We start from the raw sequence: 21,731 nt of genomic DNA on the forward strand, positions 1-21,731 counted from the left end.
CAGAGAAGAAAGATAGGTGAGAGCAAGATGTTGAAGATCTTCTCTTATCCACAGAGATGATATTGTTGGAGAAAAAATATATACAAAGGAGTAACAGACTTTGAGCCCCTCGGCACTGTATATTCACAAAAGATGTCTTTTACTCCACAATTATTTTCTCTGAGCACCGTATTGAGGAGATGTCCCCATTTATTAATAATTAAATTTGTTATAAGAAAGCTTCTCTATTAGTTACAAGAATGTATAGTGTTAAATAGTGTGATTATTGCATCACAGTTAAACTGCATCTTTCTATAAGTAGCCACATTTAATCTAATTAAGCATATTTAGAAATTCGAGACAGGTGAATAAAGAGGAATTAAAGAGCAGGCTGTATTTGCTCACTTCTGGTAATTATTATTAATTATCGATAATATTAAATAAATATAAATAGTAAAATTAATAAAGCATCAAAGTTATATTAACACTGGTGATCAATAGCAGCAAGTGCCCCACTTTGAAGAACACAAGTACTTTCTGTCGTTCTCCCAAGTTGGATTCAGTGATGCATCTTCTTGGACTCTGACCCAAGGGGCAGGGAGAGGCCCAAAACTGGGATTCTGGGAAAGGGCAGACAGGGCAAGAGGAAGAAGGGAAATCCAGGAAAAAGAGACTCCCAGGTTCCAACCGGAGACAAATGCCACCTGTATGTTCTACAAAGAGCCCCTATGAGAACTATTAAGACTCTGAGACATTCATGTGTCCATGATCCAGCCTCAAAGAAGAAGAGGTTCTTTCTGGTACTGGACCAGCACACCCACCCTGATGCTGAGGAACATGAGAGCATGTTTAGGGGTCAGTAGTGGAGTTTTCATTTTAGGGAAGATAATGGGGACAATATCGAAGCTACAAATGAAGTACTGTATCAGAGTTTAAATAGCAACTTGATAAAACGCAACAGATGGAGCTAAAACCGATGGATGCAACCTAAAAACTGGTATCTCTCCCAGTATACTATTTAATTAATTAACACAGGAGAAAAGTTGCATTTTCTTGTCTGGCATATCAAAACAATTCAGTAAAGTAAAAAGATGCCATTCAGAATTCTAATGCAACCTTGTGGAGCACTTATATTCTTTAAAGCTGTCATTAATTACTGAGTTGGACTAAGGCCTATTCATAAGAATTCACATGCAGTATTATATTATTCAAGGTTAAATTAGATTTACATCTTTCTGTAAAGATACATTAATAAAAACAACATATAATAATACAGAGGAAAACATACACATATGTGCGTGTTTGAAAAGTTGTTTACCTTTCCTATTGAGATTGTGAGGGGATTTTTTCCCCTTTTTTTCCACAGGACAGTGGAAAGCCACAGAGTGATGCATCTAACAGTAATCTCCCCTTTGTTTACAATGATAATATTGATCTGCCATTATATGACTGAATTGAATTTCTGGCCACTGAATTACCTGTTCTCTCCTGTCCTGTTTTGGGGCTGGAAATGCAAGCTGTGGTCATGGGATAAAGTTTTCTTCTGTGTAAAGCTAACAACCACCTCTGAAGGTTGAGGCTATGACTTTACACTCATCAATAACTGGATAAAAATCAAATGAGCTAAGTAATAAAACATGTACCCATCACCTCCCCATCTCCTCCCCTCTTGGCACATAGATACACACATACATGCATAAATACACATACAGACTGACAAACCTTATCAGCCCTGCCTTGTGTAGATGAGGTGCAGTCTCCTTTTCTGCAGACAGGATGTTTCTTCATGCAAGGTCACTGAATATGTATACGATGATTGGCAAGAAGCATTGCTCCATCTAAAAAAGTTACCACGTCCCAGTTGAAACTGTGAGGATCTGGTCAGTGAACAAGCAGGTCTGAAGTTGGAGGTGACAGAACTACGAAATTTTAAAATTTTATCTTCTTACAGACCTTCTTTACTCTATGTACCAGTAATTTCTGAATACTTTCACATATAATACTTTTATTATATTTAAGATGACAGACATAAAATTGTGTTACTTTAATAACTTCATTCTAAGATGGTGCCCAGGCCTTAAACTATGAACTCCCTGAGTGCAAGGTGTGTGGGAATGTTAGCCCAGGCACCTAGCACAATGACTAGCATTTGCTTAATGTTCAAAAAACATTTGTTAAATAACTGAATGGTGGCAGAAGAGGTGAGGGTGGAAGGAAAGAGGTAGAATGTAGCATCTGGGCCAGAATAGGAAAGTCCTTAGTAAGATTTTATGAATGGGTCTTATAAAACTATCAATGATATATTGACTGTAATGACAGATTTATGATGTATTTGACTAGGAATTATCTAGAGGAAATGAATTTACCAGAATAGTAACATTAGTCTATAAAGTCTTTGAGGAAATCACTGCTGTAGAAGACAATACCTCTTATTTCATTTGTCTTTCTCACCTAGTAAGTCATCATCTTCTTTTATCCCTTTTTGACTCATAAAAGTCCAATTCACCACTCTAGAAGATTCCCTGATTTCTTCATTAGTCACTTAAAAGTTGTTTACATTTTACAAAATAGCTGGTCAAACAAATACTTGAGCTCTTGAGCTACACAAACTGAGACCCTGACCTACAGAAGAATACAGTGTCATAGGGAAGACAGACATTAAAGAGATTTCTGCAAGCAATTACATGACTACCAGTGTGTACAGTACTTGGAGAGGTATGGGACACTGGGAATGCTTAATGGGGAGAGTGCAAAATTACCTGGACGGCTGACTCAGCACTTGTTTGGGGCACCAGCAGAGGCTCAAGAAAAAAAAAAAAAGAGAGAATAGGGCAGCATGTATGAAACAGAGACAGAGGGGGATAATTTGAATCAGAAGAAAATCTAAAAAGAAGTTATTCAGGATATGTATACATTTTGCTGTATGTTATTTCAAAAAAAATGGTAAATGTTTCACACTTTTTTGTGTGTGTTTGAATTCATATTTAGTTGGGGGCTGGCAGCCACTGAGATCTTTTAAGTGCGTAGGATTTATAAATGTCTTAACACAGCTCTACAAGGGGACCTGACCTTCTCTGAAGGGTAACTTTTAAGCTGAGACTTAAATGATGAAGAAGAATTGTAACAGGGAAGAGCCAAACCTGACTACATGTTGGATCTGTTTCTTTTACTTTAACCTTTGCTTTCTGCTGCTTTTGTTCACTAAAAGGATACTGTCTATACATAATGGCCTTCCTGGGGGAACCCTGCCCCTCTGCTTGAATGTTAAACCAAAGTGCCTTTGTTCAGTCAAACATCCGGACCCTCTCCAACTGTGGATGGCTACAAGAAAGAAGAAATGAACACATCCCCTCCCCGAGGCTGGCCATTCCAGGTGATATTTGCAAAACTTATGGCCTTTTTACTTTACTTCCTCATCTCCTCCCATTCTCTGTGCTATAAAAGAAACTGGCATCCAAACTCCGATAAGATGGTTATTTTGAGACTTTAGTCTGCCGTCTTCTCGGTCGTCTGCGGGCTTTCTGAATAAGTCGTATTCCTTGCCTCAGCACCTCGTCTCTGATTCACTGGCAGCTTGGACTCGGTAACAGAATTAGTCAAGTAAGACGGTAGAGGATATCAGAAGAGATTTCCAAACAGAGGTACATGCTGCATGTGAAATGACCCACAAGCGGCTGAGACCACAGCCTCATTCATCTCTTTCCTCTCCTCTGTAGGGAGTCACTTCCGAAGGCTGACTCATCCAGATCTCGTCATATATGTACAACAAATGGCTGTCCTGCTGTGAGAGCCATGCAGGATATTAACCACAGGCAAGTGGGCAATCACAGTAACATAGATACAGAGTTCATTTTCGTACAGGTTTATTTATGTAAGAGAAAAATTTCTGGGGCTTCCCTGGTGGTGCAGTGGTTAAGAATCCACCTGCCAATGCAGGAGACACGGGTTTGAGCCCTGGTCCGGGAAGATCCCACATGCCGCGGAGCAACTAAGCCCGTGCACCAAAACTACTGAGCCTGTGTTCTAGAGCCCGCGAGCCACAGCTACTGAGCCTGCATGCCACAACTACTGAAGCCCATGTGCCTAGAGCCCGTGCTCCGCAACAGGAGAAGCCACCACAATGAGAAGCCCACACACCGCAACGAAGAGTAGCTCCCACTTGCTGCAACTGGAGAAAGCCCTCGCGCTGCAATGAAGACCCAATGCAGCCCCAAAATTTCTGAACACATACTGTGTGCCAGGCCCTAGGCTACCCAATGATTTCCTACTCTGGGTTCTTGTAGGGCCACTGCCAGATCTTAGATGTCTTCAGTTGAGATCTTTCTCTCATCTGACTACTGGAGAAGTGTGGCTTCTCCTCCTGGGTGCATTCTGTTTCTGCCCCAGCATCCTATCTCCCCTGATCCCAAACCAACCCAGCCACTGTCTTCAGTCCATCCCAGAGAACTTCTTCTCAGCCTTCCTGAGCACTAGGCAGCAACAGGCTTTATACCTGTTATCCAGGATTATCCAGGATTCTGCCCCACTGCACCCTCACCTGCTCTCTGATATCCCCTTGCTGTTATTACTGTGAATCTCCCAGACCCTTCCTTAGTGGAAAGCTATTACCAAAAACCCCTCAAACAAGCAGCCACTTTCTTCCTGTTTCCCATACAGAAATCTCTTTGAATTAGTATTTCTCAATATTCAACTTCCAACCCATTCTACTTATTGCAACCTTAACAAACAGCTCTCTCTTTGACTCAGCGTGTTTTCTTGCTCACAGTTTTTTTCCTCCTTTCACATACTGCCTAACCTGGCTTCAGCCTTTACTCGTTGTTTTGTTTCCTTCCAGTTTAATCTCCTACTCATACAAATTAACATCTATACTCATTGTAAAGTAGTGAAAAACATATGTCATTGTGGTAGTGGTAAAGAAATCACATAATCTTCTGATTAGATATCTGGAGCTCATCGTTATCTTAAAACTAATCTTTATGACTTATAAAATGAATGATTGTCTTATGTTTTCCTTTATTCCTTCTATTCAGAAAAGATTGAAGGTGGCTTAAAAAAATACACAAAGTATAATAAGATATAAAGGAGGTGGAGTAACCAGCCAAAGGGAAACTAAAAGTAGACAAAATGAGAAGTCAGGGTAAGAGTAATTCACAAAGTGTACACTGTAGAGTCTGGGCATTTGCCATAAAAAAGGCTCTGAATTTTTTAAGTACCAACACAAGGACAGAAGGAAGCACATTCAATTACATAATGCTCACAAGCTTATGAAACAAACTAGTTGCTCAAGAGAAGCAGAGTCATTTGTGGTAATGAATTTCTGCAGGCTCTCGTCAAGAGAACACAGTGTGATGAGTGAGCGGTGTTCCCAGTTGCACCTCCACAGCAAAAGCAGTCGCGGGGTTCCTGAGGCTGCCTCTCCTACCGTCTCTAGACTTATGCTGTTCATATGATCCTAAACTGCAGTTCAGTAAAAGTAACCGCAGCAGGAGCCAAAACAAGACTATCTAAAGACAGATTCCTGATCATTTTTCTTTAATCTAAAAATAAAATTGACATCACCAGAAGACAGTACATAGTCCTCAGGAAATCCTCCATTAACATTTCTCCTCCCAGTTGAGAATTTCTGATAAATCTTCAAATCAGAAAGGCGTGTTGGCAAGTTAGGGCATACTCACATCCATTAGGACTCAGCAGAAATGGGGATGGAGTTAACGTGGTTTCATAAAAGTTAAGGAAACAGATGGGAGCTAAGGAAATATTTGTGGGCTAAGTCAAGATTTTCCTCAGAAAAGAATTTTGGATCTATTCTAATATAGATAAAAGGGCAAATGCCAAGATTTTGCCATTGAACACAACTGTGATGGTTTAGCCTAGAAAAATCTATGAAGTAGCTGTTAACAAACGCCTCCTCATGCAGTCTTTCTTTCCCATTTTTTTTTGTTGTGGTAAAATACACATATAAAATTTATCATCTTAACCATTTTTAAGTGTACAGTTCAGAACATATGGATGCTTTACATACTTTGACTTTTTCAAGAAAGAGATCATTTTTATGGATCCTAACTCTCACAGTGGCTTTGAGTTTCGGTTCTGTATAAGCATAAATAGCCAGAAATTAAAACTGTGTTCATATAGCTTAGTCCACAACTGACACCTGTTTGAGAAATTTTCAAGAAAAGTTGGAAATATGTAATACGACATTGTTCCTGATGAATTTCTTTACGAGGTGATAAAATATATAATCCTGGTCAGCACTGGAAAAAGCTTGCCTGAAGTCTGTTTTTTCTTTGCCTAAAGTCTGGTCTGGAAATTCTGGAATGATAGTTAACCAGAAGGAAACTGCTTTTTAAGCATAATAATTTACAATATACTAGATTTATGATTTTGAGAAAGCAGAAAGCTGCCCTTTTAACAATGAGAGCAGATTCTAGGACCCACCTGATGGCTCCATCAATGTAGAAATAATTAAGGCAACAGATTGGCAAGGCTTACTGTCCTCCAATCAGACTGAACCTTGAAGAGTTCTGAGAGGCACACAACAGAGAGTGTCCTGAGTCTAAGGGATGGTGACCAGTGGTCTTACTGCATAGGTTAGGATCTACTGAAATCATTCAGTATACTTTGCTTTATATCACTTTGATATTCCAGAACTAAATATTTTTTCCCTAACTACTCAGTTATTGGAATTAATTTATTAATTCATTTAACAAACATCTGTTGAGTACCTTTTAGACATTGTGGGTTCCAAAATGAATGAGCCAGGAATCGTGACCTTAACAAGCTCACAGTCTGTGCTTCCTATTGATGGTCCAAGATGTTCTGATCAAGAAAAATATCCCTCTTTGTCTTTGTTATACCTAAGAATCTCTATTACAGCAAACCAGGAGATTTTTTACCCCCTGGGAACAAACACATCTCACAGGTATATTTAGCACAGAATTATATTAACAAGTTTACTCAAGAGAAAGAACCATACTTACCATTAAATCAGTGGCTGTTGTGTGATGCTGTTATTCTCTTGGAAGGTCTGTCACCTCACTTGAAATGGCTTAAGTTTCAGGTTTCCTTGTGTGTCGCCAGAGCACAATTTCCTACAACGTGCTTTACTTCTGGCTCTTTGCCAGTCCAGCACTTTTGAGCTGTATGGTTCACTCTAGCAATAATTTCCTATCTGAGCTTTCTTCTCTCTTCACCCTATCACGTATAATGTCTATGGACTAACACTCTGATTTCAACCTGTCATTTCATTGTTCAGAAAATTCCAGTGATTGCCCAATTTCCGGTAAACTCCCGTGACTAACTGGAAACTCTCCTGATACTACGCCTCCCCTTATTCACCCAACCCCACCTCTTATTACTCCAAATTAGTTGTACCTCAAACATCTTTAGCTTTCCGCACTTCTTCCTGCTGGAAAGCCTTTCCCTCCCACCTTCATCCTCCCATTTCAAGTTCAGCTCAAATTCACCTCCTTTCTTCTGAACGCTCCTCAACTGCTATTGCCCACATCAGTTTTCTGAAATTAATGACTATTATTGGTATAGTTTAGAACTTAATCTCATACTGCCTTGGACTGTTATTTAACTGACTCCTCTCTGCAACTTCTCTTTCCAACAAGATTGTAAACTCTCCCCAGAGAGAAGGGCTCACCTTAAAAGTTGCACTTGTGTCTCCTCCTAATTTTAGGCAGTTGTTATGCATACATTTGGTGTTCAATACATTGAAGAAATAGCTGTGGAATGAACTACCATTGACTGCAAATATATTTTCTTTCTTTCCTTTACAGCTGGTGCTTGCCTTAAGTCCTGATTTCAATGTTTTCAAACTTCTCCAACCACAACCAATAGGAAGACATTCTTTTTATATTGTGATCTGATGTGTGTGTGTGCGTGCACACACACACACACATACACACCTGAAACAAGTTTCACAAAACAGTACATATTATTTACACTAAGCAATATATTCCGATGTTTTATGTTCTGTTTTTTAAAGATACTGATTATGACAGCTCATGACATACTAAATTGATTTAATCACCACTGAAGAGTTATAATCTACAGTATAAAAATACTCTATTTTATGCTTCTTAGATTAATATGAGGTGTAGAATATTGCTCCTGGAAAATGCTTAGACCAAAACACTGCCATGAGTACTCATTCTGTTACTGACAGTTTGAGCTACGATTATTATCTTTAAACAGCTATCTTGAGATAACGTCTTACCATATTCCACCATGGCGTTTAGAATCAACTCCTCCCACTTCCACCTTTTGAAAATTGGGACACAGTTAAATGACAACGCACAAAGTGTCCTCTAGATTTCTATTGCTTATCTTGTCTTGACAAACTTTAGTGGCATATAAATAAAAATTTGCTGGCCTAATTTTATTCAGACCACTTGCAGACAAATAAAAATAGGTATGTTCATATTTTTCTTTACAATAGCTTATTGTATTTCTTTACAATAGCTTATTTTTCTTTACAATAGCTTAAGGTTACTTAACCTGAGCACGTTACTTAACCTGCGCTTCCATGTCTGCATCCGCACAATGGGAATAATATTGTATCAACTTCAGTAGTATCAACTTCAAAGGATTGATGGGGTTAAATTAGACCATGCAAGTAAAGAGTTTATTACAGGGCCTGGGACACACAAGTGCTCCATGAATGGTAGTAATGTTTTATCCCTATTACAGATAAGTAAATGTATCTCAAACTTCCTTTTAGGGTCATAAAGCAAGGTTCAGTTAGAAGAACAAAAGTGAGATTACTTTTTCTCTTTAGATATCTAGTTAATTTTTATAGTTGGATTTATATATAATGTAAAATTCCACTTCTGGTTTTACAGACCATAAATACTCCTAAGGAAAGGCTCTATTTGTGGTGCTGGATAATCATTATATAATAAGGAATGTCTATTGAAACTAAAAGACTGTGTGTTTATATATGCAAAAAACCGTGCCTAGTTTTGCTAATCTCATTTAGATTTCTGTTTTCGCTTAATAAAAAAAATTCTTTAACTCTTGTGTGTCGAATGGTGAAATGTGCTTTAATTCAGCAAAATACTGCACACAATACACATACATAACACTCAAGATGTATACGGGCTTGCTTTTGAATAAACCGAGACCCGGCACTTCATTTCAGCCTTCCAAGTCAAAGTTTTATTCCAGTTGTTTTTATATTCCTTCTTACCTCTATTTTTCCACACCCTTCTCTTATCTACGTCTTGTTACTGATGAGGTGTTTTTGATTGCAGGAGTTCGGCAGTTAACAGTAAACAACTACCTTCCCACAGAAAGTATTTTTCCCCCAACCTGTTCAATTTAGCACTGCAAGACAGCGTATCTTTCTATTCTCCCGGAAACGCTAGTCTGCACCGGACCAGGCCCAGGGGAGTTGCATCCCCTTTCAAAATTACTGAAGTGATCAAGATTTCCCTAGCCCCAGCTCAGTCCTTTGCTAAAGAGAGCTGCGTTAAGTGTTGAGACAAAGGCTTTGGCAATTTCACTGAACCGAAACTGGAGACCTCCGGGAATTAACTTTCAATCACTACACTCCTGATCTTGCGTATGCGTGTCGGGCTGCTGGGGGAACCAAAGAAGGCAGAGAACCAGAAGCAGACCCGCAACAGGAGGTAGGAATAGAGGAGTCGGCCAGGAGCTGCAGACTCGGTAGACAGACACACCCACGCGACTAAATCCTACCCCAGATATGAGGGGAGGGGCAGAGCCCAGACGCCGCGTTCGGAAGCCCGGCCCCCTTCCACGCTCGCCGCCTACTCCACCCACGCGGCTGAGCCTGGGCCCTCGGTCCGCGCAGCCAATTTCGTCACGTCCGGAGGCGGGCCGGGGCGCCGGGGGCTGGCCCGGGTGGGGCCGGGGGTGGGGTTGTGGCGGTACTGCGGGTGACAACGGTCAATAATGAAGGTGGTTGCGGCGCGGCAGCGGACTCAGCTGCGCCGGGCGGGGGCGGCGCCGGGACCGCGCCTGTAGGACCTCGGGGCCGGCGCGGCGAGATGGGGCCCCGGCGCGGGGAGTGAGGCGAGCGCGACGGCGAGCGGAACTTCAGCCGGAGGGGCTCTCCTGCTTCCCCCTCTGGCTCTTCGGCCTCCACCTGCAGCCCCTCGGCCCCCGCGTCCCGCGGGACCGGGACGGCAACGGCGGGGGCATGTGGCGCTGGGTCCGGCAGCAGCTGGTAGGTGCCTCCGCCCCTCACCTCCCGGACGCTTGCTCCTGCGCGGTCTCTCGGGCCCAGGTGGTGAGGAAGGGCCGGCGGCGCGGAGCCGCGAGGCCGGGGCGCGGGCTCCGGGCTAGGCCGCAGCGGAGGCGGGCTAGGGCCCGGGAGCCGGCAGAGCCCCGAGCAGCTCCGGCACGCGTCTCGCCGCCGAGCCCGGGCCGCCGAGGTCGGCGGCCGCTTCCTGCCCGCGCTTCTCGGTTACTCCCTCCTCCTCGGCGCACCTGGGCGGCTGCGATCAGAAGCGAGTCCGGAGCGGGGTCGGCGTCCCTCCTGAGGAACTCGGGCGAGGGCACGGAAAGAGAGTAGGTCTTGGGGAGAGAAATGAGGCTTGTGTTTCCTGCCTCTTAACAATTTGGGACTCGTTTGAGCGAAGGGGAGGGTGAGGACTTGTCTCCAGCTCCCTCTCCTCGCTGTTTTCGCGGTTGCGTTATCAAGGAGGAGGGTCACTTACCTAGTCTAACCGCTCTCAACGAAAGAAATTTTACCCAAGGCCTGGGTGAGGGAAAGAAAGAATATTCCAACACCCCGTCTAGTTTCGAAGGTAAGTACGGTAGTTATGGCGGACTTTTCCTTCTTACCTTGTCCTCGCCCTAACCCCAAGTGAAACTTTTCGAAAGCGAACCTCCCTTTTTTTCCGCTCTCCCGAGGCAGTTTGAACGAGACCGGTTTGGAATCAATGGTTAACTTTTCAGTTTTACTGGAACACCTGGAGAAAAAAAAGGATCTTAGAAAAGGGTGATTTAAGGCATATAAAAAGCGCCACCTTTCTCAGAATTAATTCACAGAGAAAACTTTCTTGCCTGCTGGCAGCTGCAGCCCGCAAAATACACCACTAAGGCAACGTGACAGTTAGGACTGAAATTGCTCCTGGCTGAAGAAGCCTAACCTTACCTCCATGATGAGGTCTGTTACTGTTTGCGGCTTAATTTCTAAATCGCATTAGTAATTAAATGCTGTTACAACTTCGGTGTTTTCACTTACGAATTCAAAAGGCCGTGAAGCAAAAACCGTTTTTGTGGAACTGTAAAGATTTTGTGGGACCAAAACATTGATACCTCTTTTTCCCTGCTCTGGAAGAACATTTTTTTATTGTTGTTATGACTAAGAAGTATGCTGTTTCAGAGCTAGCCTTCTGTTAATTCATTTGGCAGTGGGCATCATTCTCAAAAAAAAAAAAAAAATCTTATAAATAAAACTAGAACTGCCTGCCACTGCCTCAGACAAATGTTAGCTCTCTATTTTTAGGTAATTGGGCATTCATATATCCCAGATATATGCCTTATTAGGAAACCAAGCTAATGATGTCATCATAATACCAGATTGTTGTAATACTTTGGCTTCGTTGCAGTAAGCGGCAGCTCGGTAACTTTAGAAGTTGATTATTTCAGGTCTGATCTCATGCCTTTGATTTGCCCATCTTCATGTATAGAAGTCTTGTTTACCTGATGGTGTTTTTGTGTGCTAGTGGTTCTCTTAAAGTTTTTTCTAGTAGATTTAAGACACCGCTTCTCAGTGTTAGGTATTTTTGTTAACCTGAATAAAATCCTGATTGTATAACCATTCTCATTTTCAAGATAGGCAGTCTGGTAATGTTTATTTTAAATGGTTTCAGCTGAACACAACTAAAAGGAAGGGCAGGGAGTTGTGTGGTTAATTTACAAGACAGCTGCCTTACAGGGTGGTTAACAAGTTGAACAAGTTCGCTGTACACAAAAAATGCTCTCTCTGACATTGGTTGCTCACTTCACTGGTTTTACTTTTAAGTTATCAGTATGGAAGTACGGAAGTATGTAATCAGACCTGTGCCCATGTAGGACTTTGTTTCTCTGATTACCTTTGTACAGTCACTTAAATTATACATTAAAGATAGTGGATTCACAGAGTAATGAAAGTGTATTTTACTATCCCAGTCATAAACAGCCATTCTGGTTACTACACCAAGAATTATTCAATTCAAAGTCTAGTTTAAATTATACTTCCAGTTGCTCAATGAATTGAGTCTTTTAGCAATAGGTTGGTTCACTTAAGAAAATTCAGATAACTAGGACAGATTTGGAGAAATTAATAAGCAGATCACAAAGACAGGTTTTTTTGAGCTATAAAAACACTTAATTCATTATATGCATCCCGATTTTCAACAAGTTAAATTGTCTTGCCAAAAAAAAAGTTCATGGTCATTTTGTACTGAAACAACTCATATGTTCTATTAATTCTCCTCTAATTTAAAAAAGTTTGACTCCTTATCTCTGCAGACTATTTTCACTTCTTGACACAATGAGAAAAATTAGGAGGTTGTCAGAAAGTTGATGTTTTCCTTTGGGGAAGTAGACTGAAAAGATTGGACTATCCTTTATTTTTTCTTTCTCTTTTGTTCTTTCTTTTTGGGCTCATAATGCTAAAGTTATTTTACACTAAGAAAATTTTCTTATGTCTTTCTGGTACAGTTGGTATTATTCTAGCATCACATGTGTGTTAACTCATTAGAGATGACAGCACCAAGATTATAATAGTGGAAATGCCATTAGCTACTCACTGTATTCTCATATTTAGATTTTTGTGGTAGCCATTAACCACCTTGGCTATTAAAATTCTAATTAATTAAAAATTCATGTGGCTATTAGCTACTATATTGGACAGTTCAGAGTAGGACATATTTATTAGCACAGAAAATTATTGTACAGCGCTACTTTAGACAAATGAAAGTCTTTGTCAGTTCATATTTTAGTTGACATGTAATATTTCTTTACAGGGCAATGTAGTGCTGTGTTTTTAAAGCACTTACTGTGTGCAGACATAATAAGCTAAATACTGGGGACACAAATGTAGGTCACTGAGGGCCTTATTCATCTCTGTATGCTCATTGTCTCACACAGTACTTGACATGAGTAGACACTGGGTACATGTTTGCTGAATAAATGAATAGGTGAGAAAATAAAGAATGAATCCATAGTATTGCTTCTGTGTTTAGAGATCAAGTGACAAAATTCAAAGATTGACCAGTCCATAAGAAAGCTAGAAAATTACTATAATTTTTAAAAACACAACTTAATGTTGTCATACTAGGATACAGTTTATTAAATTGTTCCATAAATGTAGTCCCTTCAGGTTTGTATCCGCAGTGGTGGAAGGAGGCTAGTAAGATTGTCTTCTGATTCACTGAGAAAAATGGGAAGCTCTTAACCTAAACTCTCAACCCATTCGCATTCACCAGACTTGTTTATATCTTAATTCTAACCTTTCCACTTGTCACAGAGGAAGGTGCGACGGTCCTCTTTTCCAAACTAACCAGTTCACTCGTGCTCTTTCATCCTGCTCTCCGCACTCCATATCAATTTTCTATAGTATGTTTACTCTTTTTCTTTAAGCTGTGAACATGTTCAAGCCTCCCTCTACTAATTTACTTTGCCCTGTACCTGTGTCAAATTCTTTTCAGTTTTCTAAAAAATAGGTCTATTCTGCATAATTATGCTGTTCAAGACCCTTGAAATGTGGCTAGTTCAAGTTGAAATATGCTTAAGTATAAAATACACCTAGGATTTAAAAAATGGTATAAAAAAGAATGTAAAAATCTCAATTTTTATCTTGTTACATGTTGAAATAATATTCTGGATTTATTCAGTAAAGTCAAATATTGCAATTAATTTTGCTTGTTTCTTTTTACCTTTTTAAAAATGGTTACTAGAAATTTTTAAATTACATATGTGGCTTGTATTTGTGGCTCATGTTATATTTCTGTTAGTGCTGCTGTATAACATTAAAAGTGAGCTTGTGTTTCTTTATGGCACATTATGTAAGTCTAGGTAGCTCACACACTAGACTGTAAATATCTTAGGATGGGCCATATTTTGTTCATCTTTATAGCCCTTGCACTCAAGACAGCAGCTGGCCCATATTGTAGGTACTCGCCCACCAAATGTTGGTTGACTAAGTGAATGAGTATCAGATTTATTTCAGCATCAATTTGGAAGTACCTGTGTTCTTTGCCTTTCTCTCAAGGAATGAATGAGGAGGAGTAGGTCAGGGAAGCACAGGCCTGCGGTGGTATTTTTTTGGTGTGAACAAGTAAATTTTAACCTCAAAAATGTTTAAGATCCGAGAGCTTAGAGTATTTGCTTATTTTATCTCTATGTTCAGACTTATATTCTCAGATACCCAATTTTTCATTTGGTTAGAGAGGTCAAGCATTAGTGGAATCCCAATTATCCTAACAGCACTGAAGTAGGGACCTTGTCCAGATACCCCAAAGAACCTTGTGATTGCCACTATCATCATTAAATATCCCTTCTATCCCTGCAGTCTGTTTTCAACATAGCAGCCAGAGTGATCTTATTAAAACACAGGTTAGGTCATGTAATTCCTGTGTTTAAAACCTTCCTGAGGACTTGCCTTCTTGCTCAGAGTAAAAGCCAAAGTCTCTGCTAGATCTGTATCCACCCCGCTCCCCAAACCGCTTCTCATCTCTCATCATTCTTTTTTTTTTTTAATTTTTATATATTTATTTATTTATTTTTGGCTGCGTTGGGTCTTCGTTGCTGCACATGGGCTTCTCATTGCGGCCGCTTCTTGTCACAGAGCACGGGCTCTAGGCGTGAGGGCTTCAGTAGTTGTGGCGTGCGGGCTCAGTAGTTGTGGTGCGCACATAGGCTTAGTTGGCTCCTTGGCATGTGGGATGGATCTTCCCTGGACCAGAGATTGAACTTGTGTTCCCTCCGTTGGCAGGCGGATTCTTAACCACTGCACCACCAGGGAAGTCCTCCCATCATTCTGCACTCACTTTTCTTTATCCACACAGATCTTGCTATTCATCAGAAGTGCTGGGCGTACTTCAGTCTTAGGATTTTTGCCTTGGCCGTTACCTCTGCCTGCAATGTTCTTCCCCTAGGTATCTGCTGGCTCCTTCACTCCCTTCAAATCTTTATTCAGATGTTACCATATCAGTGAGGCCTTTTCTGGCCATTCAGTATAAAATTGTAAATCCCCACCCCCATACTTCCCTATCCCCTTCACTGCTTTTTTAATTTCTCTTAGCACTTATCACTATTTAACATGCTCTGTACTCTACTTATTTGTCTCATTTATATCATGAAAGCAAGGATTTTTGTCTATTTTGTTTTAGTTCTCCATGTAATAAAAGCTGTTTCTCAACTCTGCATCTACTTATAGGTAACACTATTTCTTTCTCATTTATTTATTCATTCACCCAAAGATTTTCTGAACATATACCTGTGGTAGCATATTGCTAGGCTCTGGAACTACCAAAATGCAGCAACCCCAGCCCTAGCCATTCTTCGAGGACTAATGGATATTTGAATTGATGTCAGTTTTTTTCCTATTAAGAAAAATGTTGCGGTGATCATTTTTGTTTATGTGTGTTTTTTTTAAATTGGAATACCTAGAAGTGGAATTGCTGGGTCATGGGGTGTGCACGTTATGACTGTTACTAGATATTGCCAGATTATTTTCTAAAACATGAGAGTTCCCCTTTTCCTACATCTTGGTCAACACTTTGTACTGTCAGACTTGGAAAACTTACCAATCTGATGAGTGTGAGAGGTATATCATTTTGCCCTAATTTGCATTTTGCTGATTGCTAGTGAGATTCAGGTGTCCTGTGTTTCACTCATATGAATAGATTACCCACTTTTCTTTTCTTTTTATTTTATTGGAGTATGATTGCTTTACAACGTTGTGTTAGCCTCCACTGATTACCCATTTTCCTCTTGGGTGGTGTGTCTTTTCCTTATTAGTTTCTTCTGTAGTCTGGATGCCAATTCTTTGTTGTATATGTTGTAAATATCTTCTTTTAGCCTGCCCCTTGTATTTAACTTTGTTGATGGTGTCTTTTTTGATGTTGTAAATTGATTTGTAGGTAAATTTATTAGGTGAATGATTTCTACTTTTTATTACTTGTTTAGGAATTCCTTTTCGACACCAGGGTAATAAAGCTGTTTTTCTAGTGTTTTCTTCAAGTTGTCTAAAAATTTAGTTTTACAACATTTAGGTCTTTAATATACCTGGAATTTATTTTTGTGTATGGAATAAAGTAGGGAATTTGTTTTCTCCCACATAAGAAGTTATTTGTCCCAGTGCCGTTCATTGAATGAGCCATCTTTTCCCCACTAGCCAGTGTTGTTTGCCTTCTCTGTCATATATCATCATTCTCTTTGTTTTGTGTTCTGTTTCTAGGTTCTCTATTGTGTTTCGTTCATGTATTGATCTGTTGGTGCACCAGTAAGGCACTATCTTAGTTATAGTGTTTTATGAGAAGTCTTGATATCTGGCCAGGCAGAACCCCCAATTCCTTTTTTTCCCCCAGAATTGCTTGGAATCTTTACTCTTCCATATGCTATTTTTTATAATCAGTTTGTCTAATTCTGTGGAAATCTTTCTAGGATTTTGATTTGCTTTGCATTGAATTCGTTAAGTTTCTATTCATACTTTTTCCCTTTGATCATGTAGAAGCTATGGATTGTATTTTTATCCTTTTTTTTCCCTAGCTGTGCCTATATATTGAGCATCTCTATCCACCTACAAATAATATAGGGATTTAGAAGATGTTGACCTCAGTATTCCCTCTCACCTTCCACATTACTGTTACATAATAGTTTAGCTCTATTTTTTTCTTTTACCAGCTTTCTTGAGATATAACTCACATACCGTACTGCGTAGAGTTGTGCAGCCACCTCCACACTGTGATGTTTGGACACTTTCAAACGCCCTGAAGGAGACTCCCTACCCACTAACTCTCATTCTCCATTCCCCCAAGCCGCTAGCCCCCAGCCGTAATCAATCACTAATCTACTTTCTGTGTCTGTAGACTTGCCTCCTCTAGACATTTCAGGTAAATGGCATCATACACTATGTGGTATTTTGTCACAGTCTTCTTTTCACCTAGTATAATGTTTTCAAGGTTCATTTGTGTTGTTGCATATATCAGTACTTCATTTCTTCTTAATATCAAATATTCCATTGTATATATGTACCACATTTTGTGTATTCATTCATCAATTAATGGACATTTAGTTTGTTTCCACCTTTTGGCTATCAGAAATAATGATTCTTTGACCATTCATGTGCAGTTTGTGGATGTATATTTTCATTTCTCTTGGGTAAATGCCTAAGGAGTGGAAATTACTGGGTCATATGGTACCTCTCTTTTTTGAGGAATTGCCAAACTGTTTTCCAAAGTAACTGCACCGTTTTACATTTCCACCAGCAATTTATGAGGGTTCCAGTGTCTTCATATCCGTGCCAACACTTGTTTTTGCCTTTCTGATTGCAGTCATGGTTGTGAGTATAAATGGTAACTCATGGTTGTGATTTATATTTCCCTAATGACTGATGATTTCAAACATCTTTTCATGTCCCTGTTAACCAGTTTTTTTGTTTGTATTTTATGGGTTTGTTTGTTTGTTTTTTGGTGAAATGCTTACTCAGATCTTTTTGCCCGTATTTAAGTTGTCTTTTTTTTTTTTTTGAATTGTAAGAGTTCTTTATGTGTTCTGGATACAAGACCCTTACCAGGTATGTGATTTGCAAATATTTTCTTCCATAATGTGTGTTGTAGTTCTACTTCTTTTTAAACTCAAAACGTTCTCTTAACTTTTTTTTTTTTTTTTTTTTTGGGGTACGCGGGCTTCTCACTGTTGTGGCCTCTCCCGTTGTGGAGCACAGGCTCCGGACGCGCAGGCTCAGCGGCCATGGCTCATGGGCCCAGCCGCTCCGCGGCATGTGGGATCTTCCTGGACCGGGGCACGAACCCGTGTCCCCTGCATCGGCAGGCGGACTCTCAACCACTGCGCCACCAGGGAAGCCCTCTCTTAACTTTTTAACTGTAACTCATTTTGATTGATTACAGTGATTTTTTTTAACTCACCATTATTTCTTGAATACCATCTCTTCCCTCTGTATTTACTTTTATTCTTGCTGAAATATACATCCTTTAGTTATTTTTAAGCAGGGCTTCATGTGTGGTAAACTTTCTTAGTTTTTATGTCTTAAAATGTCTATTTCATAATTATTATTGAATACTAATTTAAGTAGATTCAGAATTCTAGATTAACAGTTACTTTCACTCAACATATTGAAGATACTACTTATTCTGTTGCTTTTGGACATTTATTACTGGTGTAAAATATGCTTTTAATCTAATTGTCATTACTTTGCTGATACTCTCTTAAACGTTGTTTTTAAGATTGTCTCTTTGTCCTCAATATTTTGCAGTTTTTACTCTGCTGTATTCATCATGTTGTTTCATATGATTTTTGTTTTTCCTGCTCTACACTTGTGTGTATTTTAAATCTGAAAGCTGTCATTTCTACAGTTCAGAAAAATTTACAGTCTTTTTTCCCTTTAAATATTGCTTCTCAGGCTTTAGTTTTCTCATTCTCAAACTCTTGATTGATATTAATCTGTGCTCTGGCTCTTAACTTCTTGTTCATATTTCTCATCTATTTTCTCTGTGCTGCTTTCAGTGTGAATTCCTTAGTTCTAGCTTCTAGTCATCAGTTCTTTCCATATCCAATCTAGAGTTCATCCTTGTCTTCTGAATTTTTAATTTAAATGACTTTTTTTTCCAGAATTTATTATTGGACCTCTTGCGTTTCTGTCCTTGATGCATATTGGCCGATTTGTCTTGTAATATTTTGTTCTTTTTTTAAAAAAATATATTATTCTGTTACCTCTTTGGAGGTTTTAAACATGTTTAAAAGTACACAGCTTTTTTCAACCTCCTTTCAGTTGACCTGACTCTAGGACCCTGGTACAAAAGGGGATTGAACTTCAGGCTGCCTATTTCCAGACCCAGAGTCCCAAAGGCTCAGCCCCTGATTACCGAAATGATTATCTTGCTTTAAGCCTAGCTAAGTCGTCTTAATTAAAGAAAAAAACATTTTTTGTCTGTCTTTGCTTTTGTGAAGTAAAAGGAGGAGTTCAAAGTATGTACTTTTCCAAGGTCAGTAACTAATTAGTGCCAGAGGCAGGACTTAACCCAGAGAGTTTTTCCAGAGAATTTAGCAGTGTGGAAGAGAATTAGCAGTAGCAGCAGTTTTCCCTATATATCTCTTTCCTAATCCTGCCATTTTAAATCTATCCAAGAGTGAGGCAAGAAGAATGAGTTAGGGAAAGAAATTTAGGCAGCAGTGGTACTCTGGAGATGGGGGTGACAGGTTTGTAGAGGAAAAGGAGAGAAGTGATCAAGGGTTCCTGTAGTTAGTCAGCTATGGCCATTTTCAAGTTGACATAATATTTTAGGTACCAGAAGAAGCTAGGCCTTGCTTGTACCTTAATATATATCTCCTCTTGAATATGTTATCTAATATCAAATGCAATACATTTAAATTGATTTTGAACAGCATGGCAAATTTTTTGAAAGATTTTCAGTTTTAAATTTCTTTTTTCATCTTAAACTTTAGGAACCACAAACTATTTTGAAGTTTGAGAAGTTTGTGATGTTGAAATAGAAATTGGAAATGCTGAAGAGTTAAGATAGTTGTCTTTTTTTTTAATTTAATTTTTTTTTTAATTTTTTAATTTAAAGCAGGGGCTTTCTCTAGTTGCAGCGAGCAGGGGCTACTCTTTGTTGTGGTGCGCGGGCTTCTCATTGTGGTGGCTTCTCTCATTGTGGAGCACAGGCTCTAGGCGTGCAGGCTTCAGTAGTTGTGGCACGCGGACATTAGGTCACACAGGCTTCAGTAGTTGTGGTGTGCAGGCTGAGTAGTTGTGGCTCGCGGGCTCTAGAGCGCAGGCTCAGTAGTTGTGGTGCACGGGTTTAGCTGCTCTTGGACCAGGGCTCGAACCCGTGTCCCCTGCATTGGTGGGCAGATTCTCAACCACTGAGCCACCAGGGCAGTTCCTAGTTGTCCATTTTTATTAATAACTTTTATTACATCTGTAATGAAATTATGCCATACTTTATTTTTTATATTTAAAAATCGTTATTTAACTCTATTCAGAAGAATGTACTTGATAATTTTCTATAGAAAAAAAGTGAGTCATCTAATGACTTACTGCTATTTCAGTCAAAATTTTACTCATTTTACTTGATATTTGTTTCACTTTTTGTGCTTATTAAAAGGCTTTTTTTTTTAATGAAGTTTTATTCAGGCCCTTACTTCTCATTTTGGTATTTCCACAGTACCAAGCATATTACCTAGCACGTAGTCAATGTTCACAGTATTTGTAATGATTTTTAAAATCATACAAATCATAAATTATAGGGTAATTTAACAATAGGGTAATTTAATAAATGAAATAGTAAGTGGCTTGATATTTCATAATGGTCGAATATTTTTACTTAAATTGGTGCAGTGCCTAGCATAGTATCAAGCACATGTTCCTCAGTAAATACTTGTGTTACATATTGGTCTTTTAAGATTTTGCTTTGAAGAGTCTTTTGCAATGAGTGCAATTGATAGATAAAGCTTGAGTAGTATATAAGTCAGTTCAAGTCTTAATCACATTTTACCTAGGAAATTGTTTCTTCACTACTGCATTTCATGAACTACAAAACGAATATAGATATCCTTCCTTACCTCACTTCTCCACTATGCTCTTTAATATATTAGTTCAGAAAACTAACAAAGATGTGAGGATGGACTTGATTTTTTTTTTTTTTTACTACTGAAAGGTAAGGAAGTAGTTCTTAACCTTGTCTTTTCCTATTGAAAGTTTCTTTTAATTTATTTTATTACTTATTTTTGGCTGTGTTGGGTCTTTGTTGCTGCACACAGGCTTTCTCTAGTTGCGGCGAGCGGGGGACACTCTTCGTTGAGGTGTGCAGGCTTCTCATTGAGGTGGCCTCTCGTTGCAGAGCACAGGCTCTAGGAGCATGGACTTCAGTAGTTGTGGCTCACAGGCTCAGTCTTTGTGGCTCGCGGGCTCTAGAGCTCAGGCTCAGTAGTTGTGGTGCACGGGCTTAGCTGCTCTGCTGCATGTGGTATCTTCCCGGACCAGGGTTGGAACCCCTGTCCCTTGCATTGGCAGGCAGACTCTCAATCACTGCGCCTCCAGGGAAGTCCCTCCTATTGAAATTTAAATACTGTGGAGGAACTGGCCTCTAACTTAGATGTGCAGACCTTCAGACTTTGTGTGTCCAACTCCTATGCAACATTAAAGGGAATTGATGCAGTGCTTACCTGTGAGTGTTGATCAACCTTTTTTCCATCGTATATTTGCAGAATTTAAAAAAAAGAAAGAAACTTAGGAATTTATTATGAGACAGGAAAAGTCAAAATTCTTAAATAATCAGAGATGCTTTTATCAATCTTTATATAGTCTCTTAGACCATGAGTTCCCTAATAAATGATGTTTCCTGTAGATGGAGATAAAGTTTTCAGTGGTCTATGGCAAAATGAAAAAAGCAAGGTCAGTGTAACACACACGTCTCTGTGTGTGTGTGTGTGTGTCTTTGTCTTTGCTTAAACTTATATATGTCCTTGTTTTTGAGGACTGTCATTTTAACTTTTAAAAAATTAACTTTTTATTTTAAAATAGTTTTAGATTTTCAGAAAGT

At 39.5% G+C, this 21,731-nt stretch overlaps 1 protein-coding gene across 7 annotated transcripts in view; it reads left to right on the forward strand.

Annotated features, from left to right (window-relative positions):
- Window positions 1-9,901: 9,901 nt before the first annotated feature.
- The window catches only part of ATP11B (ATPase phospholipid transporting 11B (putative)), a 133,049-nt gene continuing 121,219 nt past the window's right edge, over window positions 9,902-21,731 (forward strand). For all 7 annotated transcript variants that reach the window (XM_082654901.1, XM_082654902.1, XM_082654907.1 and 4 more), the window contains exon 1: window positions 9,902-10,177. In XM_082654901.1, coding sequence (XP_082511027.1) covers window positions 10,151-10,177 — 27 coding nt within the window. In that variant the 5' untranslated portion in view covers window positions 9,902-10,150. The remainder of the gene's footprint in view (window positions 10,178-21,731) is intronic.

Source organism: Grampus griseus (assembly GCF_964374135.1).
Source record: "Grampus griseus genome assembly, chromosome: 5".
Classification (NCBI taxonomy): domain Eukaryota; kingdom Metazoa; phylum Chordata; class Mammalia; order Artiodactyla; family Delphinidae; genus Grampus; species Grampus griseus.